Source organism: Antechinus flavipes, chromosome 3 (genome assembly GCF_016432865.1).
Source record: "Antechinus flavipes isolate AdamAnt ecotype Samford, QLD, Australia chromosome 3, AdamAnt_v2, whole genome shotgun sequence".
Lineage (NCBI taxonomy): Eukaryota > Metazoa > Chordata > Mammalia > Dasyuromorphia > Dasyuridae > Antechinus > Antechinus flavipes.
Window position 1 is genome coordinate 557,864,230 of NC_067400.1, and position 27,753 is coordinate 557,891,982.

At 36.9% G+C, this 27,753-nt stretch overlaps 1 protein-coding gene across 1 annotated transcript; it reads right to left on the minus strand.

Moving 5' to 3' along the window:
• Positions 1-20,786: 20,786 nt before the first annotated feature.
• On the minus strand, positions 20,787-27,464 carry HPX (hemopexin). Its single transcript, XM_051987611.1, has 10 exons — positions 27,382-27,464; positions 27,148-27,212; positions 26,817-26,888; positions 26,255-26,397; positions 25,797-25,950; positions 25,395-25,604; positions 25,039-25,137; positions 21,779-21,909; positions 21,500-21,662; positions 20,787-21,114 (listed from the first exon to the last, which is right to left on the minus strand). The coding sequence occupies exons 1-10, from the start codon at positions 27,447-27,449 to the stop codon at positions 20,888-20,890; spliced, it is 1,332 nt and encodes a 443-aa protein (XP_051843571.1). The 5' UTR covers positions 27,450-27,464; the 3' UTR covers positions 20,787-20,887.
• Between the last annotated feature and the right edge of the window lie 289 nt (positions 27,465-27,753).

The following is a 27,753-nucleotide window of genomic DNA, read 5'->3' on the forward strand; positions in this document are numbered from 1 at the left end:
CTATACATATATAAATAGATATAGATAGGTAGATATAAAGATATATCTCTGTCTGTCTATCACCTATCTATCTTATATATATCTGTCTGTCTATCTATCTATCTATCTTTCCTCCCCTCTCTTTCCTTAGTACCCTTAGGATCAGATCAAAACTCTTTTTAAAGTCTTTCATAATCTAGCTCCAACTGACCTTTCAAGTTTTATCATATATTACTCCCTTTCATGAAATCTATGACCTAGTCAATCTGATGTTTTTGCTGTTCTTCCCTCATGACATTCCATCACCCATTTCCTTGCCTTAGCATAGATTGGCCTATTCCCTTTTTACCTCCACTCCTTAAAATCTCTATTTTCCTTCAAATTTCTGCTCAAGTACCAATTCCTACATTAGTCTTTTTCTATTTCTTCTAGCCCCTGAAACCCTCTCCCAAAATAACCTTTAATTGATTTTGTATATATTTTATTTATACTTAAATATCTCTCTAGCCCCACCTATCCAGTAGAATGAATGTAAGCTCTTTATTTCATTTTGTCTTTTTGTTCCAGCCCCCAACACTATTTAGCTGACATATACTAAATGCTTAATAAAGGTTGATTGGCTACTTTGGTTGACAAGTCCACAAATATTTTTTAATCTCATACTACATTCCTCAAATTGTTCTAAGTTAGAATGTAAATACACAAAAACAAAAGTTGTCCCCGCACTCAGAGAGTTTACATTCTAATAGGGAATACAACATCTAAAAAAAAGCTGAAAAGGGAATAGAGAGAAGGACTCAGTCCAGGAGCATAGTAGGAAATGAAGAGAAGACTCTCCTGGGCACCTTTTTTAAGCGGAGATTTTGGTGGGGGGCCATCCATCTTCCAATCAGAAGGTTGCTATTATTTAAGCTCCCCAGAGGGAGCAGAGGATACTTGCAAAGTGTGAATTTCAGGATTGAAATGATTTTCTAGGATGAAGAAGTGCCTAGGGATACCACATAAAGGAGTTCAGCTTGGTGGGAAATGACCATAAACAAGCAGGAATGATCCTATGATATTGAAGCATTTTAAAAGATTCAAGAGATATAATTTCTAGTCACTTTATTAATAACATTAGCATGTTTACTAATACAACATTGTCATTTAGCCATCTCTCTTACCACAATGACCCCATCTGGCAGTGGGCTAATTATATACTCTTGAAAGAGCAGGTATTCCTGAGTGTGGTAATCAACTCTGATTGATTGATCAATAATAAGAAAATTAATATTACAACCAGAGACTTGACTATATTACAATGAGTGTCTTGGGGTATATGATTTGTATCACCCAAATTTTGGTCAAAGAGACTTATTAATTTCCAAATCACCAGTCTGACATAAGGGAGGATCAACTTTTCCCCAGACCTGTCTGAGCAAACACAATAAGCAGGAATGTATCCATTAGCCTAAACTTAGAATTTCTTTTATCATCTCTGAATAGAGTTCATCCATCCTGGCTGGGTAAGTATTTTAGAAATGTTTCCCACACTGCTTGATTTCTGGATGAGGAAGTAGAAAAACAGGAAAACTTTGATCTAAACATAATGATTAGTTATTAATATGAGAAATTTCTCTTAATAAAGTTCTCTTGCATCATAGAATGCCATCTCCAATCCTGGAAACACCTCTGAAGGAGAATGCAATTAAAGAATTAGATCTCCATGGAGATGAATTCTAGAGTTTATAAGATTTGGAGTTGGAATGGACCTTAGCTATTATCCAGTTCAATCTCCTTCTTTGACAGATAAGGAAACTGAAAACCAATGAGTTTTATGAATTACCCGTAGTCAGAAAGATTGTAAAGAGCAAAATCAGGATTCAAACTTTTCCTCCAAATTCACTTTTTTCCCCCTTGCACCACATCACCTCTTGAGGAGAAGGGAGTACAGGAAGTCTTGGTGTTTTAGGTCTTGGTAAATAATAATGAAAGCTAGTTTTTAAATAGAGCTCTAAAGTTTTTCAAAGTGTTTTCCCCATGTTATTTCTTCTTTTTAAAAAATTGCTTTTTATTGACAAAACATATGCATGTGTAATTTTTCAACATTGACCCTTGCAAAAACTTCTGTTCCAACTTTTCCCCTCCTTCCCTCCACCCTCTCCCCTAGATGGCAGGTAGTCCCATACATGTTAAATATGTTAAAGTATATGTTAAATACAATATATGTGTATATATTTATATAGTTATTTTGTTGCACAAGAAAAATCAGATTTAGGAAGAAGGTAGCCTAAAATATTATATTCAGCAAAATTAAATGTAATATTGAATTTTTTAAAAATGAACATTCAGCAAACTCTCAGATTTTCAGGATTTTGTCTCAAAAATACTTGAACTGAATTTAGAAAATTTACCATGTAAGAGCTAACATCAAAGACTAAAATACATGGAAATGTAAACCATATATCTAAAATTGACATTAGTAATTAGGGATTAGTAATTAGATGGGGGGAAAGAGTTGCTAATTCTGAAAACCTACTCACATTAAGAATGGGTTACACCAAGAAGGCTTATAACACCCTCCAAAATCTATAAAGAAATAAGGGAAGAAGGAATAAGATAAAGTGGGATATAGAAGAATATATAATAATATGTGTAGATTAATGGGAAAGGAAAAAGAGGGAGGGAAATGAGGACTTTGGCTAAGGTAGGGTGCAGAAAATAGTTAGATTAATAGGACTAGGATAAAGTATGTAGATTAATAGGAATGGGATAAAGCGGGAGGGAAAAAGTGGGGGGAAAAGATAAAGAAGGAATCGTTGGAAGGGAAGGTGATGAGGAGCTTAAATAATAGCAAGGCAAATTAACAAGTAGAAGTACAGTAGAAGAGTTAGCAGGAATAGGAAATAAGATATACATAAACATAATAATAACGATCAAAAGTAGAATTTATTAGAAAAAAGTAAGGGTTATAATCACTGATCTTAGACAAAGTCAAACATTAAAAAGATTCAGTCAAGAGAAATATCCATTAATATGTCCATATTAATATTGTCTTAAAATGTCTGTATATATGCATGTGTGTGTGTGTATACATATAAATATATCTGTGCTTAACTGCAGTCTGCTTTGGAGAAGTGAGGGAGGGGGGCAGGAAAGAGTAGAAAAAACAAAGTAAAAAAAGTGCATAGTAGAGCACAAAAACAAAGATGGGCAGTTATGAATACAATGTCTTCTATTATTATCTACATTTTCTTGAAATGGAAATTTATTACGTATTTTGAACACTTGCCAATGTTCTGCTGGGCACATGACAACATTTTTTGTTTTATTTTTTGGTTTGCTTTTTCTTTTCTTTTCTATTTTTTTTTCTTATTTCTCATTTAAGTTTTAAATAAATACATAGCTTTTTTCAAAAAGGTACAATCGAGTAAATTGTCCACTGACTAGAATGCCCAATAAAAATGAAGGGGGAGAGAACTTTAGGTCCAAAAAACAAAAAAGCTTCAGTTTTTTATTTATTCCTATTTTTATTGTTAATGTGTTTTCTCTTTGCTTTCAAACATGTGCTTAAGCACAGATCCTGGCAGGATGGAAATTAAAAATCTAATTGACCAGTCATCAGGGACTTACCCCTGTAGAGGGAAGAGTAAGGAGGAAAACTTTAACAATAAGAGCTTCTGTTTCTTTCTTTTTTTAAAATCTTATCATCTATGTTTAAAATCAAACTAGCTTGGGTTCCTGAAGCCAATATCACACAGCCTTGAAAGTTTCCTTTCTGCTTGTCCACTGTCTCCCAGCAACTGGTATGTTTGTGTGTTTTTTCTGTGCCCATGTTTGTATGTCTCTCAGAGTCTATGTAAATGCAATTGTGTGCACAGATCATAGAAGAAAAAATTTTGTTGGCAAGTCTATTTCTCTGTATCTTGTTAACTTCTTTGGAAAGCTCACTAAGTATTCAAAAAAAAATCCTTGTTTTCTCTTTACTTTCCTGAACTGTGGCCAGGTTGAGATGTAAGGGTTGGATTAACATTCTTTAGAATTTATTTTAATCTTATTTATAAGACACAAACAAACTTGTAAGGCAGTATTAGGAAACCTAATTGGAACTTGGAGTTTTACAAATTAAAATGAAGTAGGAATCAATTATTACTAAATTGGTGTGTGTTTTAACCTTGGAAATTTTGCTGTAAATTATATGACTCCTACCTATTTTCATAATCGATTATATTTTTGAATCTTAAGAATTGTGCTGCTTCTTATCAATACAAGAGAAGCTTATTTAAGAAAGCAATTTGAAAATGCTTTGTGTTACTTCTGTGAATAATATACTACGGCATAATTGTTATTTGAACAGACCAAATTTTTGTAAGCTGCTAAAGTTTTATAATTGCTAAAAACCTCTTACTGGGTTTTTAGTGCTTCAATATTTTAAAGAATACCTGATTTGTAACAAAACAAGAGAAAGAATTACAGTGTGCTAGGTAAATTAGTGGGGAAAAGTCATACAATTGCATTCACATCCGGAAAAGTAAAGATATTAATCATTGGTTTAACAATAGTAGGTACTAAAATTATAAAGGAAATATTCAGTGGTATGAATATAATCTGGGATATGATGGAAATGTAGGATTTGAGCAAGCAAAGGAAAGTTGTATCTTCCTGAGTAAAGAATTTTGGAGATTTCTAGGCATTGACCCACATCTAACACCCTATACTAAGATATGATAGAAATGGGTTCATGATTTAGAAATAGAGTGATGCTAAAAGCAAATTAGAACAAAAGATTAGAAGAACAAATTAAAAGAACAAAAAGATCAGTGGAGAAGGAAGGAATTTGTGGTCAAAGAAGAACTTGAGAACATCATTGAATTCAAAATGGATAATTTTGATTATATTAATTTAAAAAGTTTTTGTCCATACAAAACTAATACAGAAATTCTGAGATTTAGAAAGAGAAAAGCAAAACATGGTTTTCAAAACCACTAGAAGGATATGTGTGTGTGTGTGTTAATAAGGAGGGTTTGGGTTTTCAAATCATAAGAGAGATGTATAAAAATGAAAAAAAGGGTTTAAGCATGTTAGAAAGGCATAGGAAAGTGTGAAGTCCAGGTTAGCTTCCTGAAGGCCTCAGGATCAGCCAGAGTTAGGATCAACTAAAGTCCTTGGTCTTTAGGGGGAGAAGTAAAGGAGATGGGCATAATTCCACGAGGCTCACCACCAATCTCCTCTCTCCTCGTCGTTCTCCTCCAAAGTGACTCTGGCTTGTCTCACTCCACCCCCTAATCCCTCCTACAATTATCTGTATACACCAAAAGATAGAGTCAGCACAGAATAGTGAGAAGGGCCATTTTTCCAGGCATATGCTAATAGAGTATTGGCCAATAGGTAATTAGCCTTAGGTGCTCAGTTGTCTGATTTCAGTGCACCTATTCAGAATTTCAACCCTTTACAGTAAAGGAAAGTTTTAGTTTTGATTAAGTGGAAAGGCTGTATGAACCTTCAGTATTTATTTATTGGAAACTATCATAGTAAAAAAAAAAATCACAGCTTGATTTGAAAATCAATAGAGAAGAGTTATAGAGGGCTAAAAGTAAATTGATAAGCAATGGGTTCTTTTTGAGATTTGAACTAAATTGCAATGTGCTCTTAAGTGTAATAATTAGAGTAGATTAAAATTTAATAAACAAACTTCCACTATAAAAAATCTTTGGCAATGGATTGACCGGAAATATGGATCTCATCACATGAAAAGCTTGGAATAAATAGCTCTTGTATAAAATATAGAACTAAATAATTGTAATTATAAACTGAGATTTTGTGTGACACCATTTGGAAAATATATTCAAATATAATTAAACTTATTCTGGTCTTATTACAGATGAAATGTGTTTCTCCTAATAAGATGCTTATGATAAGTCAGAATTTATTATACTATTTGACAAAAAGACATATTGGGGAAATGCCTGGATCTGAAAAGTTATGGCTTGGGTGATCTAAAGCCAAATTAACTCAGTATACCAATCTGTAATATGGATAAAGATAATACCTTGATTTTGATTTCATAATTCATTGTATTAAGACTATTGGTAAAATGGTAAATTCCTTTTAGTTCGGTTTTATATTGCATTATACATCCAGCTGTTAAAAGATTGATGTTAAATATTTGAAACTGTTCAGTTAGAAAATTCAGTAGGGATCCATAATTTCTTTTTTACTGTGAATGTTGGTCATTCTATTTTGTTCTTATATTGTGCAAATAAAGAATCATTGCACTAAGATTTCTGCTTGAGAAAAAGTAGACCATATTCTGCCAGCATGAAAATCAGTCATCTAGAATCTTAGAATGAGAAGTTTTTAAAGCTTTTAAAAAAAAACTTTTTAAAAACATTTAAAAAAAATTTTAAACGTTTTTAAAGTTTAAAGTTTTAAAATTAAACACCATTGGGCTTTTAATACTTAGATGAGATTTTGTACAAAACCTAAAGTCACTTCATTGAAATTTGGGTGGAAAAATTTAGGTGTGCCAAAGTTCAAATTTCTCTCTCTGATGAGAAATATCAAGACAATTTTATTATTTATCAGTAAGTCTGATACTATCAGGAAACTCAGAGAGTAATTCTGACCTTAACTTACAAAAGCATTTGTTAGACATAGTGAGAGGTAATCTTAAGGCATGTTAGTTGCTTTGTCCAGCTTTCCTTGAAGTAGCTATTAATGATTCTTCATCTCCATGATGCTGGCCAATTAGTTCCCTGTTCTATTTTTTTATTTCACATTATAAAATTTATTGTATCCTCAAGTCAGGTAGAACCATTATCCATAATAAAGGATACCTAGTTAGGAGATCTTCGGTTTATCCTTTTTGGTTAAATCTTTATTAAAATGAGCTAACTTAATAATTATAGTTGTGAAGTTTATTTAGTAAAACTTTATTATGTGTATTTCCTAGTACATGTCAATGCAAAATTAAATACATGTTTATGTCGTGAAACTTAATGACATCAACATAGTTATAATCTCAATTGATAGAATTGTTAGAAAGCTGCTATCTTTATTAAGTATTTTTTATTTCACTGGGGCATAAGGTATGTTCAGGGAAGACTAATACTTCTGGCGGCTGAGCTCTTTTCAGGGCTGCTTTCTACCTTTGGTATCTACCTGATCCACCTAATTCCCACCTGTGGCTCCAAGAAGCTATAGAATGCATGGAGGCCACACATTAGTAAGCCATTTTAGCAGATGGGCTAAATCATGTTGAGGGTAACCAAGGAGTCTCAAACCCTTTGGTCAGTTAAGGAGAATCTCCCTCAAGAATGTGAAAACTTCCCTTCATGGAATCTGTGAATAAAAACAATTGTTCAAATGATTGGCCATGAAATCAGCTGAAGCAGATTGTAGAGTGCTTAGAACTTAGACATCAAAGATAGCAAGGTTATCTCTTGTATCCAGAGCCATCGTTAGTCATTTTGATTTTGTTTTGCTACTAGACTATGATGACTCTGGAGGAAAAAATGAGGTCATCAACTTTATGCAACTCTACCTCACTTAAATCCAATTTATGTATGAATAAAAATATATTATCATTTTACTATTGGTTCATATGGAGTACTTGCATCTAACCCACAGTAGAACAATTCAAGCTCATATAAGTCTGATAAGCCACAGCTGGACACATTGTACTTTGACTCCAACATAGTACTGTCATTTTATTCCTCCTTGAAAATAAAGAACAACCAATTTTATTCAATAGGATTACATTAATTATTTCAAAAACTTCTTTGTTCAATTTGATCATATATGACATGATTTCAGCTCTGCCGATAGTATATAAGATCCTGTAATGCTTAAAACCTGAGAGCTATGAGATTTAGAGGTGAAAGAATCATCTTCATATCTACCTAAAATACAAAATTTCAGCTTATGTTAAGGAAATAAATTTCTTCTAAATTTGTTTAACTGTATTAAAGTCACATGTGACAGTATGAATGTTTTTCTATATGAGGGCAACTTGAAAATGTATTTGACTAAATTTATATTATTTGATTAGAGATAATTTTTGTACTAAGATATTATGTTCTAAATTACCTTGTATTTTAAATTCTAAGAAATTATTGTATAAGAAATGTTGCTAGGAAAGCAAATTCTTTTATAAACTAATTGTTACTAGATTATGAATTGAACTGTTAAAACAAGGTAGGAAAAATTGTTGGAAAACTATTGTTATTTTGTCAGCCTTGCTAATCACATTTTTTACAATATTCTGAAATATTGAAATTTAAGAAACTGGAAACTTCCATGTTTGCTTATAGTGAAGAGAAAGTCTTAGCTAACTTTATTTGGTTATCAGTTACAAAAATTATAAAGCTGTTAATTGTTATAATTATCATAATGTAAATTCTGTCAAGTGTTTATGGTATATTTTAAATGGGAATAATGGTAATTTCTGTGTGGGGAAAAGTATGAAGAAAAGATTTTGTAAAATCTCCTTGTTTGCTTGAAACTATCTGCTTTGGCAAAGCTATAAACTATTATCTGCTAATTCTGTGTAAGAACTATCTATATGAAATTTCCGTCTCTTCCCCCATTTCAAACACTCCCTGATAAGAGGGAGGAATAATAAGGAATTTGTTTGGAAATAATTAGGAATTTGTTTATAGCCTAGGAAATTTTAAAAGCTGGCTGCTTTTGCTGATAAGCTGATTTATTTTAACAATATGAGAATAATTTATCTCCTGCCCTAAGCATGATTTGTGAAACTTGCTGTGTAAGATTGAATTTATCAGATTATAATGGATATTATTCTGTAACCTACTCCAGGTATGATTGTCAAGAAATCCTGTAGAGGCAATGATCCATGATGCTCAGATCCTTTGGAGGTGACATCTGTGAACTGCAGGTAGAATTCTATCTCATGGGTAAAGCTGGAAGAGCGAATTTTGACAGGAGGTAAACTCTTGCCTCAATTTTTTCTTGAATGCAAAATTTTCTCACTTGACTGACTCTATACCTCTTTAAAAATTTTTTTAAATACTATTTTATTTTTCTATCTCTATTTTCCATCTGATGGTTTTATGTACATGATGTACAAATATGTAACATATATATATATATATATATATATAGTTATTTTAAGGAAAATTCCATTTATCTCAATGCCATCTAGTGTTTTTCATAAAAATGAATGTTGTATTTTGTTAGAAACTTTTTCTGCATTGATTGAGATAACTAACTGATTTCTGTTAGTTTTGTTATTGATATAGTTAATTATGCTGACCATTTTCCTAATACTGAATCAGCCCTACATTCCTAGCATAAATCCAAACTGGTCATAACATGTTATCTTTATAATATATTGTTATAATGTCTTTGCTAGTATTGCATTTAAAACTTTTGCATCAATATTCATTAGGAAAATTGATCTATAGTTTTCTTTCTGTTAGAGCACTTCCTGGATTGGGTATCAGCACCATATTTGTATCGTAAAAGGAGTTTGATAGGATTCCCTCTTCAATTATTTCCCCAAATAGTTTATATAGTTTAGGTATCAATTCTTTAAATATTTGGTAGAATTCATTTGTGAATCCATCTGGTCCTAAAGATTTTTTCTTAGGAAACTCATGATGGAATGTTCAATTTCTTTTTCTAAAATTAGATTATTTAAATATTTTATTTCTTCTTTAATATCAGTAATTTATATTTTGATAGGTAGCTGTATAATTTTTTCAAAATGTCAAATTTATTGACCTATAATTGAGCAAAATAGCTTTTAACAATTGTCTTAATTTCTTCTTCATTAGCAATGAATTCATTCCTTTCATTTTTGATACTAGAAATTTGGTTTTCTTCTTTCCTTTTTGTAACCAAATTAATCAGTGGCTTATCTATTTTATTGATTTTTTTCTTAAAACCTTTTTTTTTCTTCTTCTTCTAGTTTTCTTTATTAGTTCAATGGTTTCATTACTTTCAATTTTATTAGTCTCTCCTTTGACTTTTAAGGATTTCCAAGTGTTCAATTGGGGGTGGTTAATTTCTAGCTTTTTAAATTGCTTGCCCAATTCATATTCTGTTTTTTCTCTATATTATTGATATATGCAATTAGAAATATACATTTTCCCCTAAGCACTGCTTTAGATGTATCCCATAAATTTTGATATGTTGTCTCATTGTTGTCATTTTCTTTAATGCAATTATTGTTTTTATAACTACTTCTTTGACCCATGTGATTTTTAGGATTAGATTATTTAATTTCCAATTAATTTTAATCTATCTTTACATTGTCTATTATTGAATGTATTTTTATTGCACTATGATCTGAAAAGAATGTTTACTATTTCTACATTGTGAGGTTTTTTAAGGTCTTAATAAATAGTCATTCTTGTCCTCTTCTGAGTTTGTGTTTTGATCTTCCCTGTCACCATAATAACTTTCTTTGGTCAGGTTCTTTTTTTGTTTTTTTTTTTAATTCATTTTTCCAATCTATTCCACAATTTTTAAACTTGAGCTCTACTGGTAAAGAGGAATACTGTCCTTAGATTCTTGGAGCACAGAAAGAAAGATAGTATGTTTCAATCTGTGATCAGATAATACAGTTCTTTCTCTGAAGGAAGATAACACATTTCATCATGAGTCTTTTGGGATTGTCTTAGATAATTGTTAGCTGAGAGTTACTAAGTCAATCACAATTCTTCATTGTATAATGTTGCTATTATTGTATACACTAGTTCTGCTCGCTTCACTTTGCATTAATTTATGTAAGTCTTTCCAGGTTTTTCTGAAATTATCTTGCTTATCATTTCTTACAACACTTAGTATTTCATCACAATCATATAACACAACTTGCTCTTTGTTCAGTCGTTCCCTAATTGATGAGTTTCTCCTTGAGTTACAATCCTTAGCTATCACCTCCCCTCCCCCAAAAAAGTTGCTATTAATGTTTTTGTACAAATAGAAAAAGGACTCATTCCAAGTCAAGTTCTCATAGATTTTTAAGATTTTTCAGCCTGTTAATGCCAATGTTCATATCAAGTACAGGATTTTGAAAAAGATAGAGCAAAGATTAATTTTTCTAGATGTTTAAAGAAGTTTCAAGTGAACTATGGGTTCTTAATTTAATGTATTTATTATGATTCTGTTGTTAAGAAGATCAGAACTATAAGGCTTAAACTAGTTGTGATCACACGACCTAGCTATTTAAGAATTAATGTTTAAGTGGTTATATTAAATTGTATTGAGATCTACTTTGTAAAATATTTTAGTAAGAACATCTGGTGCAATGTTCTTCTCTAAAATTTAATGTTCTCTGGGAACAGGTTTCTTGGGCGGGGGGGAGCTTCTGGAGGCAGCTTTAGTTTCAGTTCAGACTAATCACCCTAAATGCAGCTAGAAATTAAAGTCCAGATCCTTTATTCCCAGTTAGCTTTCTTAGAGGCCTGTCTCTCTCCTTGGTTCCGAGAGCTCTTGCCGCTAGTCCTTTGTCTCTTCCAGCTTCTGCCTCTAGCTCCCTCCAAATGTCTCCAGCCAGCACAGGGGTGGAAAATGGAATGAATCTGTCTCCTCCTCTGAGAATGGGCTTGTCCTTTAATGGGCTTGTCCTTTCTGACTTCTGAATGTCCTGGATTCAATCCTGGTTGAGGCTCCTACCTTATATATGCTTTCTTAAAGCATGAATCTTGAAGAACTCTAATAAGTACTACGTACATTAGTGAACTAGAGAACTGTTAAGTATCATGCTAAATTAGATAACTGACCTAGCATCTTGTAAGAATCCTAACAATCTGGGAATCTGCAAGTGGTGTGGCAGCAGAGAAATAAATCTACTAAAAGAGCAGTTTACCTAAGAGTTTACCTGAGGAAAGATGTTTCCTTATGATGGAACTACTACAAAGTACATCTTAGATTCAAGACAAAATGTACTGATGAAATGAACATTAGAGATGGGTCACTTCCAAACCATCACTCCTTGATAGAAAGACCTAACTTTTAACATTACAGATTCAAATGTTCTTTTCTTGCTTCATCTGACCTTATGAATTTTTTCCATCTCTTTTTTTAGAGATTTTCATTGTACAGATAGCTCTTCTACATCAATATTTCATGGTTTTGCTATATCATAGGTCAATATAAGAAATTAAATGGGAATTTTTGAGTTTTGCTGAAGCTGCAGACATAAAAAAAGTCATCAGACAACACAGAAAAAGCTTAGAAACAATTTCATTTTTTAAATAGGCATACATATTTATCCAATTATCTTGCTGCACTAGAAAAATCAGATCAAAAAGAAAAATAAATGAGAAAGAAAATAAAGTTCGAGAAAACAACAACAAAAGAAGTGAAAATGCTATGTTGTGATCCACACTCAGTTCCCATAGTCCTCTCTCTGGCTGTAGATGACTTTCATCATTAAAAGCTTATTGGAAACATATATAGGACTGCTTGCCATCTAGGGAAGGGAGTGGAGGGAGGGAGGGGAAAAATCGGAACAGAAATGAGTGCAAGGGATAATGTTGTAAAAAAATTACCCTGGCATGGATTCTGTCAATATAAAGTTATTATTAAATAAAATAAAATAAAATATTAAAAAAAAAGCTTATTGGAACTGGCATCAATCATCTCATTGTTGAGAAGAGCCACATCCATCAGAATTGATCATTATATAATCTTGCTGTTGCCATGTACAATGATCTCCCAGTTCTGCTCATTTCACTTAGCATCAGTTCATGTGTCTCTCCAGGCCTCTCTAAAATTGTCCTGCTTATCATTTCTTTCGGAACAATAATATTCCATAACATTCATATAACATAATTTATTCAGCCATTCTCCAACTGATGGGCATCCATTCAGTTTCCAGTTTCTAACCACTACAAAAAGGATTGCCACAAACATTTTTGCACATATGGGTCCCTTTCCCTCCATTAAGATCTCTTTGGGGTATAAGCCCAGTAGAAATACTGCTGAATCAAAGAGTATGCATAGTTTGATAACTCTTTGAGCATAGTTCCAAATTGCTCCCCAGAATGGTTGGATCACTTCACAATTTTACCAACAATGTATTAGTGTCTCAGTTTTCCCACATCCCCTCTAATATTCATCATTATCTTTTCTGTCATCTTAGTCAATCTGAGAGATATGTAGTGGTATCTCAGAGTTGTCAATTTGCATTTCTCTGATCAACAGTGATTTAGAGCACCTTTTCATATGTTGAGAAATGGTTTTAACTTCTTCATCTGAAAATTGTCTGTTCATATCCTTTGACCATTTGTCAATTGGAGAATGGCTTGAATTCTTATAAATTTGAGTCAGTTCTCTCTATATTTTTGAAATAAGGCCTTAATTGAATGCTTGAATGTAAAAATGTTTTCCCAATTTATTGCTCCCCTTCCAATCTTGTCTGCATTAGCTTTGTTTGTACAAAAACTTTATTATCTTAATATAATCAAAATTATCTATTTTTGTTCAATATGGTGCCTAGTTTCTGCCACATTAGTTTCCAAATTTCCCAGCAGTTTTTGTCAATTAGTGAATTCTTATTCCAAAAGTGGAGTCTTAGAGTTTGGCAAACACTAGATTATTATAGTCATTGACTATTTTGTCCTGTGAACCTAACCTATTCCATTGATTTGCTATTCTATTTCTTAGCCAATACCAAATGATTTTAATGTCTGATGCTTTATAATATAGTTTTAGGTCTGGCACAGCTAGGCCACTTTGATTGGCATTTTTTTTCATCAATTCCTTTGAAATTCTTGACCTTTGTTCTTCTGGAGGAACTTTGTTATACTTTTTTCCTAGATCTATAAGATAATTTCTTGGGAGTTTGATTGGTATGGCACTAAATAAATAGATTGATTTAGGTAGTGTCATTTTTTATTATATTTGCTCTGCCTATCCATGAGCACTTGATAATTTTCCAATTGATTAGCCCTGACTTTATTTGTGTGGAAAGTATTTTGTAGTTGTGTTCATATAGTTCCTGACTTTGCTTTTGCAGATAGATTCCCAAATATTTTGTATTAATGACTCTTATTTTAAATGGAATATTAGGATGCTGTCAGAAAAACCTGGGAAAACTTCCATGGGCTCTTGAAATGTGAAAGGTATTGCGTACAAAGTAATAGCAATAATATATGATGATCAGCTATGAGCGACTTTACTATTCTCAGCAATACAGTGACATAAGACAATTCTGAAGGACATATAATGAAAAATATTCTCCATACCCAGAAAAAGAATTGATTTTTTTTAACACAGCTTGAAGCATAGTTTTCTAAAAATTTTATTTTTATTGAGTTTTGTGAAGGGGTTTTCAGGGATGAGGGAGTGGAATATATATTTTCTTTCACAACTTAACTTTTATGGAAATGTTTTGTATACCTTCACAAGGGCCTTCTCAGTGAGGGGATTGGGAGTGGGGAGGAAGGAAGGAAGAATTTAGAAATCAAAATCTTAAAAACGCATGTTAAAATTATTTTATATATAACTGGAGAAAATATTAAATATTAAATAGAAAAGTGTTTAGGCATTCTTCTAAAATGCTTTCTTCCTCTGCTGCCACAAAGATTCTTTTAGCCCAAAGTTCTATTATGCCCCTGAGTCCTGTCAAATAATCCCAGTAAATCCACTTAGGGAAACTGTTGGGACAAACAAAATACTTAGATGTTCTGAAGATTATAAGTTTTTCATCTAAAATCTTCAAAAAGTAACTATTTGTTATTGTTTAACTGTTTTAAACAAATTGTTTAATTTGTATAACTGTACATGCTTGTACTTTACCAGAGATAAAGATAAGGGCCAAGGTGACCACTTTTCCAAAGCTTCAAATTTGGCTTTCTGTTATCCTGTGAAATTCCATGTCCTTCCATATCCCTGATTTCCATCTTCTCTCAGTTAATATTTCCCCAAGATTCTTTCTATGACTCATTATGTCCCTCTTTCATAGTTTTATCTGGGGAAATCTCTCTATATAGCTTATGTCTAGGTCTCCATATAATTGAGTAAACACATGCACAATAATTGTACAAGTATTTATGGTAACAGTGCATATATCAGGTGTAAGTTCTTTTCTTTCTACTGTTTAAATTTTTCTTTAAAAAAATTCTGAACTAAATAAAAAACAAATAAAACAAACATTCATGTAGTATACATAGATATATGGCTGCTGACTAAAGAAAATATAATTCAGTTCACATATGGACATGGGCATCCCATGGACATCTGGAATCTGGCCTTCAAAGAGAGGCTGTGATTTTTAAGGTGACCTATTGGTCACCATAATAAGCAGAATTCTTAAGTCTTTCTTACTTTTTTTCTTGAAATGAGGTGGTTATTATATAACTAGTTTTAGAGTTTTGTGAAATTATCCCTTTCATAATTTTTAATGGGGCAATATAATTCTATTACTTCATATGCTATAATTTGTTCAGCCATTCCCTATCTCTTTTAACATAACAAAAAGCAGCTATAAAACAATATCATTTTCCTTCCTCTCCTATGAGTCCCACAGAGGTATATACACTTGCCAAAACAGTTTTATTGCATCTACCCATGTTTTGACTTTCCCTTGTAAAGAAAATAGCTTTATGGTCCCTAGTTGGGAAAGCTTCTGACATTTCAATGAATCCCATTTTCCCCAGCTCTCTTTTTAGAGATCTTATAGAACTTCTAAATTCATCTTATAGAAAGTCTTTTTTCAAAAAAACTGGTAAGTCAGGCAACATCCCAGCATTCAAGTGAGTTCCCTTTTGCCTTAGAAGTATCTAAAAGCCCTGAAGATAATGATTTTCCCAGAAGAAAACATTTTAAGGGTATTAATCAGGTAGCCCCTTGCCCAACACATTTGTACCATTCCAATAACTCACTGTAATAATAGAGGGCATAATCAATATCCTTTACACCTCCATTTTGTGGCTTACATAGTTTGCTACTTCTTTAGGGTATATGATCTTTTCTTTAAGAGTATCCCTAAAGGACTGCTACTCAGGAACTCCTACTTCTCTGATAGAAGACTATTTTGGAACTCAAACTTGGGTTTAATAGAAAAGATAAAAGTGCCCAGGAAATTCCCCCTTCTTTGGCCAGATTCCAAAATCAATATGTCATTCATTTGTCACCTGGCTGTACTCCTCTCGACTTCTCCATCATGGCAGGAAATGAGGATCATATAAGACATTGAATTCACACCTCATCAGTACCTTTGCTCCTCGGCCCTTCCTTCCCTCTAATTGCAAGGTGGAAATCTCTCTTCCTAGGAACTTCTTTCCCATCCTTTCTGCTCCCTTTTATACGTTTGTTTTTCTCTTTTAGATCATAAGCTCCTCCAAGGCAGAGACTGTCTTTTCCCTTTCTTTGTATCACAGATTTTAACACAGTACCTGGAACATAATAGACACTTAGTGAATTAAATGACTGATATCAGTCCTTTTTTTCTGATGAAATGGAGGATTAGAAATTCAACATTGGCCAGAAATTCCTCCTCCTCAATCCAGAAATCTAGCAGTTAGGCACATGACATTTTTCCTGCTTTCCCTCCAGGGAAATTTAGGCTTGAGAACTCTTACTACTTGACCATATGATTCTCTTCTCCATGGCTAACAAATAAAAATAGTTTCAATTAATTTATGTAGCAGTTTATATTCATTATGTCATTTGATTCTCACAACAATTTTATTAAGTAGACCCTATTATTATCCCTGCTTTACAGATGAGGACACAAAAGCTCCAGGAAATTTAGCTATTAAGTACCTGATGCAGATTTGATTGCAGCCTTCCTAAATTCAAGTCCAGTGATTTATCCACTTCGATGCCATGCTACTGTTTCTCAGATGACAGTTACACCATTGGCTCTCCAAGGATGGAGCCAAAAACTGAAGAATCCAGATATTTTCTATTGAGGCCATATTGATGATTTCATGTGTGCCCCTGTCATGTGGTACTAGTCCAAGGTTGCTACTAAAGAATTCTGGAGAGGGTGACTAAAATTTGCCCCCATTTCTCTTTCTGCTTTCTTCCTAGAATTTTGCTAAAAAGAAGAAATAGATGAAAATGTATCAAGCAGGTCTCTAGGTTTTCTTAAAACTATAGGCCAACACAAAGGGATGGCTCTTCCCACAAAAGTAGAAGCCAAAAAGTTCATTTCATGGCTAGCCCTAATCTCTGAAGGCAGGAGATTCCTTTAATTCTTTCACAGATCATATATCACAACCCTCCATAAACTGATGTTATCAAAGTTCCAAACAAAAGCTTGCCACTTTCTAAACTCACTTTCAGGGAACTCCTTTGGCCAACTGTTTCCTTAATATTATATACTTGTTAATACTTGTTATATATATATCTGTTTCTTGGCTCCTTATTAGACTACAAATTCTATAAAGATAGGAATCATGTCTTACCCAAACTTAGTATTTATTCCAACATCCAGAAGTTTGCCTGTATGCTTTGCCCAGAAGACAATGAATTATAGAATTTTGAATTGAAAAGATCTTCAGTCAACTAAAACCAACAGGGATTCCTTCTGCAACATGATTCTTAAGTAATTACACAGCCTCAGTTTGATAAATGCATTGGAAAGATATAAACAAAGTGTTGTGTGAGGTCATGGCATCCTCTTCCCCAAACTCCTGGCTCCCTGGTTTGGAAGGATTTACATTCTGACCCTTCTCCATCTTCACGTTTTTTGGAAAATCAATTCCATAAATAGCCCAGATACTAATTCTATCTAACTCCTCTCAGTACTTGTTTTCCCTATCTTCCCTAAAATCCATTTTTTTCCCACCATTGGTGAGAACTTTTGTCTTGTGAACAGCCTGATCCAGTGGAATGGGTGGTAAATGAATGAATGCATAAATGAATTGAAAGATGGATGGAAAAATGGATAAGTTTATAGATAAATGATTGGATAAACATGTAAAAATAGGTAGATAGTTAAATGAATGGATGAATAGCTGGATAAATGAACAGGCAAATGGGTAGGTATATGTATGGATGTATAGATAGAAAAATGGGTAGATGAATGTATACTTCAATGCATGGGTGAGTGGATGCTGGGATGGATAGATATATGTCTGGGTTTACTATTATATGGATCAATAGATGAATAAGTAGATGGAAGAGTTAGAGGTTGGAAAGATAGATGAACATGTAAATGAAGAGAAAAGTCAGCAGATGGGAAGAGCAATGAATGGATGAATGGATGAAGAAGTAGGTAGGTGGATGTACAGAACAACAACAAAACTAGCATTAATATAGTGCCTACTATGTGGTAGGCACTGTGCTAAGGGCTTTACAAATATCATCTCATTTGATTCTTACAATTACCCTGCAAGGTAGATACTATTATTATCCCCAATTTACCCTTGGAGAAATTGAGGCAAATACAGGTTAATTGACATGCCTAGGATCACACAGCTATATATAAAAATGGAAGGATAAATGAATGAACTAGTGTGTGGATAGATTGATATAACTCCTCCTCCACAGGAGCACTTTTTTTTTACATTGGCACAAAAGGCACAAATGTACATATGCAGATGGTGGACAAAGTACATGTGCCCATATACTTATTACACTTCTTAGGCAGAGCTACTTAGGTAGACTGAGCTACTCAGAATGCTCTATTTGATGAAGCCACCAGAGGGCACTTTGAGCTCAAGCTGCTGGAACTCCTTTATTATTAATCACCTAGCTTTTATTAAGAGCTTTCTATGTTCCAGGCGCTCTGTTAATTGCTGGAGATATATAGAAAGCAAAATAATAAGGATAATTTTAGAATAACCTCTTCCCTCTAGAAGTGTATGTTTGAATGAGGGAGTCAATCTGTAAATAAGTAGATACATATAATACACATACAGAGTAGATAGAAGGTTGTCAGAAAATGAAAGACATTAACAACTTGAAAGACCAGGAAAGGGTTGGTAGGTAACACAATGGATAGACTGTAAGGTCTGGAATCAGGAAAAGCTCATCTTTCTCAGGCTTCAGATGCTAACTCTGTGGCCTTGGAAAAGTCACTTAACCCTATTTGCCTCAGTTTCCTCATCTGTAAAATGAGCTGGAGAAGGAAATGGCAAACCCCTTCAGTATCTCTGCCAAGAAAATCCTAAATGGGGTCATGAAGAGGCAAATGTGACTAAAAATAACAGTAGACCAAGCGAGGCCTCCTGAAGAAGATGGGATTTGTTTGTGTCCTGAAGGAAATCAGAAAAACTAATAGGCAAGGCTGAAGTTCAGTTTTGCAGGTAAAAGTACAGAAAAAGGAGATCAAGTGTCCTTTTAGATGAACTGCAAGTCAGTATAACTGCATCATGGAGTCATGGAGGGAATATTGTGTGAATGAAACCTATCTGGGTCTTCTTTGGTTGTTCTCAGCCCAAATTCAGTCCAGTTTAATGTATGACTATGGTCAACCAAAATGCATAATTTATCAAATGGCCCATAACCCACTAAAGTTCTTTCCCACCTTTATACATCCCAAAAGAACTACTCATTCTCATACATAGATTAGAGTACATTTATTCAACAAACTAAAAAAGGAAGCAGCAGCTATCTCCTTCAAACTTCCTTACCCCAGCCAGATGATCCGTAGACTAATGTCTGTAACTTTAAAAAAATCTTTCCCGAACTGCATTTTCCATGAATCAAGGAGGAAGGAAGATTTCTCATAGTAATCACTCTCAACTCCTGTCAGCTAAGTGCGTCTGACACAGCTCACTTCAGACAGGTGTTTACAGCGTTTCAGTGCCATTTCTGTCATCCTCTAGTATCACTTCTCTGTCTTACAAGGTGGGGTGATACCCCTAATAAAATAAAAAGAGAAACTACCTCTTGAATTCACATTGCAAACAAATTCTTTAGACTTTAAAATGGTTTTTGTTTCTGATATCTTTTTTAGTAAAGTAAGCAACTGTCTCAAAATTTCCCACTTAGGGTGTGACATTAGAACAACTTCAGACAACTTTCTTAGTGTTAAATGTCCCCTGATAATTAATTAACATCTTCTTTTCTGAGGTACTCAGTGATAGTCAAAAAAGGAAGAAGAAACAACAGATGCCAATGGCTTGGGGAAAGCTGCCGCAGAAATATGTTTTTACAAAGAGATGGACAAGTAGATGGATAGATGAATGGTTTGCTGTATAGATGGACAGATACATGAATAAGTTAATGGATGGATGGCTAGATGGATGGATGGATGGGTGGTGGATGAATGGATAGATGGATGCAAAGATGGATAGATGGAAGAAGGAAGGGAAGAAAGGAAGAGTACATGGGCAGATTGGATATACTGATGACAAGCAGGTGGATGGATGGATTGAGTACATATATAAATAAATGGACGTGTAGGTGGAATGTATAGATAAATGGATAAGCAAATAAATAATCCAAACATTAGATTTAAATATAGAAAGGCCCAATTGAGAGAATCTAGAGTCTAGACCAATTCCCCATTTTATAGGTGAAGGAAACTGAAACACAGAAAAGTTAAATGAGTTTCCTAATTAAGTACCAGAGCTGAATACCTTGTCATCCCATCTGGATTTAGTTCTCTTTCCATTAATAATAGTTATATTTAGCAAATACATAGTTAGTATTTGAAGATTTGGCAAACCTCAACTTTACCAATATTATTTAATTTGATCCTTACAACAGCCCTGTAAGATAGGTGAAATTGTAACCCCAATTTTACAGATAAGGAAATTGAGGATGAGAGAGCCTAAATGGCTTGTCCAGGGTTACACTGCAGATTAATGTTGGAAGTAGGATTCAAATTCAGATCTTTCTGATTGCCAAATATATATAGTTACACAATGCATGCATAGATAAATGGAGAACAGAGATTCTGAACAGTAATTTCTAGGATTTATTGTGCAAAAGTATAATTCTTGTGGAGGGCACCAGGTGGACCAGATGTTAAAGATGAGGAAAGCCTGACCAAGCCTCAATGTGTGCAACCCAGGAGGCTGGAAGCCACACTGCGGGGTGGAGGGAAGGTTTTGGCAGTCTTGAGTTCCTCAACATCTCGGTAACGATATACATTGGAACCAGTGACCAAGTAGAGCTCATTGGGTTTGCACAAAGCCCCATCCACATGGTTATGGGGTATCAAAAACTCTGTCCATGGGTCCTGTCCACCCAGCTTGAGATCAAGCTGCCACATCTGCCTTCCTGTAAGAAAAAAACAAACAAACATCCCATCAACTCTCATGGAGATCCCTCTCTGACCCAGAGGCTCCCTATGACCCAGGAGATGATATTACAGCCCAAGTGACTTTGACACAGCTCAAGAAAGACCTACATAACATAGCAGATTCCTACACAACCCCAGAAGACTTTAACACATTAGAGAAAAGCCTTATACCACCTGAGACAGCCCAGACACTGTCTAACTTTAAGAAAACCCTGTCATAGCTGATGAGGCTCTGACAAACTCCCAGAGAATCTGAAACAGTCTAAGAACCTCTTGTTCCCCATCCCTCCAACCAACACACATATATACACAGACACAGACACACATACGCCCCACTAGCACCCTGCCAACCCTAGCTCTCACCAGAGATAATATAGAGCTGAGATGAGCCAGAGCAGGTGAAGGCAGCATCCACAGCGTCAAGGTTGATCCCATAGGGGCTTCCCAGTTCCTTTTGCAAGCTCCGAGGATATCCATCTACTAAGCGGTAGCCTCCATCTGTCAGGTAAATGTAGATTTGGGTGCCCTGTAGAGATTGACAAATTGGTGCATTGTAGACAACTATAAGCACGCCCAAGACCCTTCCCTTGTGGCCCTGTGGCCTTCCTCAAGTCGTGCCCTCTGACTTGCTATGGTCAATACCTCAATCAGATAGAGCTTTTTCTCCCAAGAGAAGGCAGCATCCACACGTGAGGGTCCCTGGGGCCAGTGATGTGCAATGGGCCATTTATGCCAGCCATCCCTCTTTGAGTCCAGACGCCAATAACTGGAATCTTCAGGGGAGATTCATAGGAAGAAAAGGAGACATTGAGATCATATAGGTATGATATGTGAGAGGGCATAGCATAATAGGGAGCCTGGCTATGTATTGGATATGGATAGGGGACACATATGGATTGCAAAAGCACTTTTTAAGCACTTACTGTGAGGTACGGGGACGGGGAGGTAAGAGGATGCTGGGAATTCAGGCAGACGTGGGAAACCATGGATTTATATAAAGGATACAGGAAACAAAGGAGGAACAAATAAAAACACAGAATCACAGAATATCAGAGCTGGAAGGAACCTCAAAGATCATGCTGAAATAAGAATCCCTTCCAGGTAAACTTTAAAGCCCTAGATGAATACTACCTAGCTGAGGCTCTATTTGTTAGGAATCTTCCCAACCTCAAGCTTAAACTTATTCTTCTCTGCCTTCATCTACTCCTCTGAAGGCCAAAATTAAATAGACAGGTTAAGGAGATATTAAGTGCCCCATCACTGTAATTGTTCAAGTGGATGCTAAATTCTTAGTCAGTGAGACTAAGTGAGAGAATTCTTAGTCAATTTTGCTCTCTGAGAGTCTATGATACTGGAGCTGTGCATCTCTGAACTTTCCCTAGCTGTATTCCTTGTATCAGTAGCAGAAAGGCTCTTAGAGTCTCCTCCAGACTCCCTTTGGCGCTTTGACCTCTGCCCTAGGGCAGAGGCAAGGAAAATTCTCTATCAGACTGGCTGGATCACTTAGATTAATTAGAATCCAGTTAGGAAGCACCATCCTAGAGCCTCTGATTCTCACACAAGCCTATAGGACAAGCTTGGAGTAATGAGGTGGGAGCTGAGGGCTGGGGTTTCTTTGCAGGAAATTGCGTCCCAGTAGGAAAGGTAGGCAACGACCTAGAAAGGATCTTTTCTATGGTATAGTAGTAAGGACACTGACTTTATAGTTAGAGAACCTGAGTTCCAATTATACCTCTACATATTAGAGTGGTACAAGGGAAAAGGGAGATTTGGAGCCAAATGAACAGGCTTCAAAATCTGGTTCAGCCATTCCTTGCCTGTGTCACCTTGAAAAAATTCTCTGGGCTTCAGTTTCCTCATCTGTAAAATTAGGAGTAAAATTAGATAGTTACTAAGATCCCTTTTAGCTTAAATCTGAGCTTCTATATACCCTTTCTGTGTGACCCTAGAAAGGGCATCTCATTTTTCTGGACCTCATTTCCTTCATCTATAAATTGGGAGAGGGGAGGAAAAAAAATTGGACTTGATCACTAAGGCCCCTTTCAACTCCAGATTGCCTGTCTTGCAGTTGGTGTCCTGATTTAGGGGGATTGAGGCAAAGGATTCATTCATCTCTGACACAGCAATAAGTAGACAAATTGAGAATAAAATCCTGGCATTCAGGAACAGTTACACAGAGCAGCCACAGCTGCTGGGTTTTTTTTTATTCTCATACTCAAGGTCAGGACCAAAAATATAGGAAATAGCAAAATAATTTCCTTTTTTCTGTCTAAAGGCATGAGTGGGAGGCTAAATTCTAAGCCACGACCTGGGAGAGAGCCAAACTCCCTTATAAAACATCAGACAAACATATGCTATAAGAGACAGAAGGATTTAAATACTGTCTGATAAAATTCTCCAGCCCTAGTCCTTACTGATGTTGACACTTACTAGCTGTGTGAACCTGGTCAAGTCACTTAATCCTGGTTGCCTCCCCTCTCCCTCTAAAAAAAGAAGAAATAGAAGAAAAGGGCTTGCCAAGATTACATATATAACAAAATTCAAGCAAAATTCAAAATGTCTTCTGATTCCAGAAGCAGTGTTCCTTTGTGCCCTCATTCTGCCCCGTAGGATCCTATGTGGTCTCAAGTGACATGCCATCTTCCCACTGGGCCCATAGCAAGTTGGCAGTGGCAGGGGTGGCTCTGGGCATAGAGAAGCAGGATTTGCCTCTGTCTATCACTGAAAATGTATGAAGCTTGGGGAGGATGGTTCATGAGATGAGAAATATGACCCAGAGGATAGCCCAGGGCAGAGAAGACTTAGCTCAGAGAGGAACAGCTTCCCTGCAGATCTAAGAGCTCCTTTGGCCTGTGAGAAGTAAGGGGTCTCCCTATAGGCACAAGGAGTGCAGTCTCTTGGGAAATTCAGGAGCTTGGTCCTATGCTGAACTAAGGATTAACCTAGGGAAGTAAGAACCAGAGAACTCTTCCTCTCACCTTCTCCTTTACAACTAAGTCCTAGAGGAAAGAGCTCAGAAAAAAAAGTGGTCTTGGAACCCACAATGTTTGATAGCTCAGACTAAACCCTGAGCTCTCAGGAGACAAAAGATTAAGCATGGAAAAGTAGCCCTAAATCAGATTACTTTTCCAGAGGCAGGAAATTGGGGGGACATGGGCACACAGCATGGAGAAAGTGGGAGAATGGTAAGCAATTGGGTTGGGAAGTGAGAGAAAAGTTCCCCAGTGAGAGGTCTTAGGGATAAAAGATGGGGGAGAAAGCTAGGGGAGGGATCCTGGGGATAAGAGCTGGGAGAAAAAGTTAGGGGAGGGATCCTAAGGATGGAAAATTGTGAAGACCGAGTTAGCACCTGGGATACCTTAGAATCAGTCAAAGTCAGGATAAGCAAAAGTCTTTGGTCTTTATTCTTGGTCTTTAGAGGTAGAAGTGAATTGGATGGATATGCAGGATTTCCACGACTTCTCCTCTTTGTCTCCCGCCCAAAAAGTGACCCTGGCTAGTCTTACTCCACCCCCTAGTCCCTCCTACAATTCTCTGTATACACCAATCATCGAGCCAGCACAGAATAGTGGGAAGGGCCATTTTCCAAGCGTATGCCCATAGAGTATTGTCCAATCGGTAATTAGCCTTAAGTGCTCGGTTGTCCGACCTCAGTGTATCAACTGAAGAGTTTCAGCCCCTTACAGAAGATGGATGCCAAAGATAAGGGAGGTGGCTCAGAGAAAGTGCTGAATTCAGGAATGAACAAGACAATCTTATAAGTAGAGGGAATCCCTAAAATTAGAGGTTCTAGCAATAGAAGGGGACAGAGATGGGAGACAAGTCCCCCAAATAATGGAGGGGCCCCAGAGATGGGAAAGGAGTCTTGGGGGAGGCTTGCATTGTCAAGGTTCATCTCTCACCTCTAAAGCCATATGTAGCACCATGGTCATCAGAAACAAAAGCAGAGAACACAAAATCCGGGCTGCAAGGAGTGACAGATACATTCCTTTGTCCATGACCTGAGTAGCAAAGGGGGTTACACAAGTGCAAAAGTCAGGTTGTGGGTCAAGGAGAATGTTGGGGGTTTCTTGGGAGCTGTGGAGTGAAGGATGGGGGCCTGAGGGATGAAGATAGTCTGAGACTAGTACAATGAAAGGGAGTTGTTGAGGTCACAGGAGCTAAAAGGGCCAGTCACAGAGATCCAAAGGACATGGGGGCCCTAGAAACATGGGGTCAGCCATGAGGTGTGGAGAATCCTAGTGGGTAGGTGTCCTACCTCTCCCAGGGCAACTCATGAAGTAATCTTGGATGTCACGGGGATAATGTGGGGGCACCTCCCCAGTCGCAGGATTAAAGCGTAGAAATTTACTGCCCTGGAAGCAGTAATAGCGGCCGAGCCAGCGCAGGGCTGAAGAGCACTTCAGGTGATTCCAAGGCCGTTTCTTCACTGTGTTAGTGCTCAGGTCCAAGAACCATGTCCCGTTACCTGCCAGCCCCAAACCCCCCATGACATTTGTCAGGGACAGTCACCAAAACCTGTCAGGGACATCACTGTCCCCTCTGTCGAGGATCAAGGTCACCCCCATATTTGTTATTGACCTCCCCTAGCAGGTGGCAGGGCCCTGGCTAGACCCTCCCCTCACCAATCAAGACATCAGACCCCACTCCCCAAGCCAACCTTGGAAGAAAAGAATCCCCTCCTCCTGGCATTCCCCAGGGTGGCACTCCACAGCTGCGTCCAGGGGAGACGGGACTTCCGGGAATTCTTTCTGGAGGAGTCTTGGGTACCCAGACTTCAGCTTCCCAGCAATGTACACCCAGACCTGATCACCCTGACACATACACACACAAAAACCCTCAGCCTGGCTGTGTAGCCCCAGATCTTGTACCCTCCCCTCCATGGACACACACACACACACACTCACACACACACACACACACACACACACTCACACTCCTCTTCACTGTGTCCACGAGGGCACTATTCTGCTAATATACACAACCCCGGGGAACAAACCTCTGCTTTTTTGATTCTCTCCTTTATCCCTGCTAGTTCCCATCCCTTGTGGGCCTCCCAGCTTTCCTCTCTCTTTGTTCCTTTTCCCCCTTTCTCCACTCCCCTCCCACCAGCTCTACCTTAATTAAATATACGCCATCATGGAGATCAGGCCTGGCCTTGTGGTGCAGGCGGAAGGCAGCGTCCACAGGGACCCCGGCCTCTGGCCAGGTTTCTGAGATCAGCTCCCGGGATCCATTGTGACTCTTCCATACGGACTCCCCTGATAGTGTCACGGGAGAGGGAAAGAACTCCTATTGGTTCTTCGAGTTTATCCTCAAGGGACTTATCAAGATAAAAAATATACCCAGAGATAGTTCAACCCTCAGTCCAGAAAGGCCCTATCCCACAGATGCCTCACAATTCCCCACATTCCTTCCTCTCTTTCCCTGAGAACTTCACCCTCTCTATCTTTAAACTCTTACACATCTGAACCCCAAATGTTTTATTTCTGATTCCCAAATAGCTAATAAATCTTCCATCTCCAACCCTTAAATAGAGCTATGATTCTCAAGTACTCTCCTCTTTGACTCCATCTTGGACCCAGAAATGCCTGAATCACAATTCCTAACCACCCTGATCTCTGACCCACCTAACATTTCCATCTTTTGCCCCCAAATGCCCCAGTCCTGATGTTCAAACCTTTGAAGAAAATCATTTTCCCAGAGTCATCCAAGGTTACTGCATCAAAACCCCAGTCATCAGAGCAACGGCCTAGCAGGAAGGAGAGACAAAACCAGATGAGAGGCTTATAGAAATACAGTGAGATGGGAACAGAGGTGGAGGGAGGCAGATGGACAGGGACCTAGATAGACAGACAGAAACAAGCACGGACAGACAGATTGGAGGCATGAAAACTCAGACAGAGAGACTGACAAATAGGTACATACACACCAAGGTGGATATTCAGGTGGGTGAAGAGACAGAAAGCTGGAGAGACTCAGAGATGAGAACAAATGTGTGGGACTCTCACCAATCTCATCCAGGTGCAATTCGGTTCCATTTCCCTCTTCAGTTCCTGTCTGCAGCTGGGGCACCCTGGAGAGAGATGAAGAATCTTGAATCCTAACCCTAACCCTTCCCTATGGCTCCAATCCTTCCTTTCACACTTCATTTGCTCCCTTTCCACCTTATTTTTTGGATGCCGCCCCCCACTCTTCCAGGTCCCCTCCCTGACTGACTGACTCCCTGCACTGACGGTACTCACAGCGGGTGAGCAAATGCCAAGGGCCAACACAGACCCAGTAATATCAGTATTCCTGGGGCCCCGGTCATGCTGGCGGCTGTAGAAGATGCAAGAGAGCCGTAGGGGACTTGGAACTCTCTAAACCATATATAGGGCAGACGAGATTACGACACTCCTGTACCTCCCCCCACATCTACCCAGTGCCCCTGACTCTAAGCTGCCTCCCTCCCTGCCCTCCCCAAATCCTGGACTAGATCCGTGATTTCATCACTGTAAACAGTGAACCAGAACCGGGAAGCAGGGGCCCAAAGAATTCCTTGTAGTGATTACTCTCTCTGCCTTTCCTCCCCCCTCCCAGTGGCTTCCCCATTCCCTAGGTATATTGTAAAGATT

Excerpts from the sequence above, each read along its gene's own strand:
- HPX (XM_051987611.1), bottom strand. The coding sequence starts at position 27,449 with ATGACCGGGGCCCCAGGAATACTGATATTACTGGGTCTGTGTTGGCCC. Across the intron at positions 26,398-26,816 it reads GAAAATGATTTTCTTCAAAG|GGGAGTCCGTATGGAAGAGT; the intron begins GTTTGAACATCA and ends TGACACTATCAG. Across the intron at positions 21,663-21,778 it reads AAAAGCTCTATCTGATTGAG|GGCACCCAAATCTACATTTA; the intron begins GTATTGACCATA and ends CAATCTCTACAG.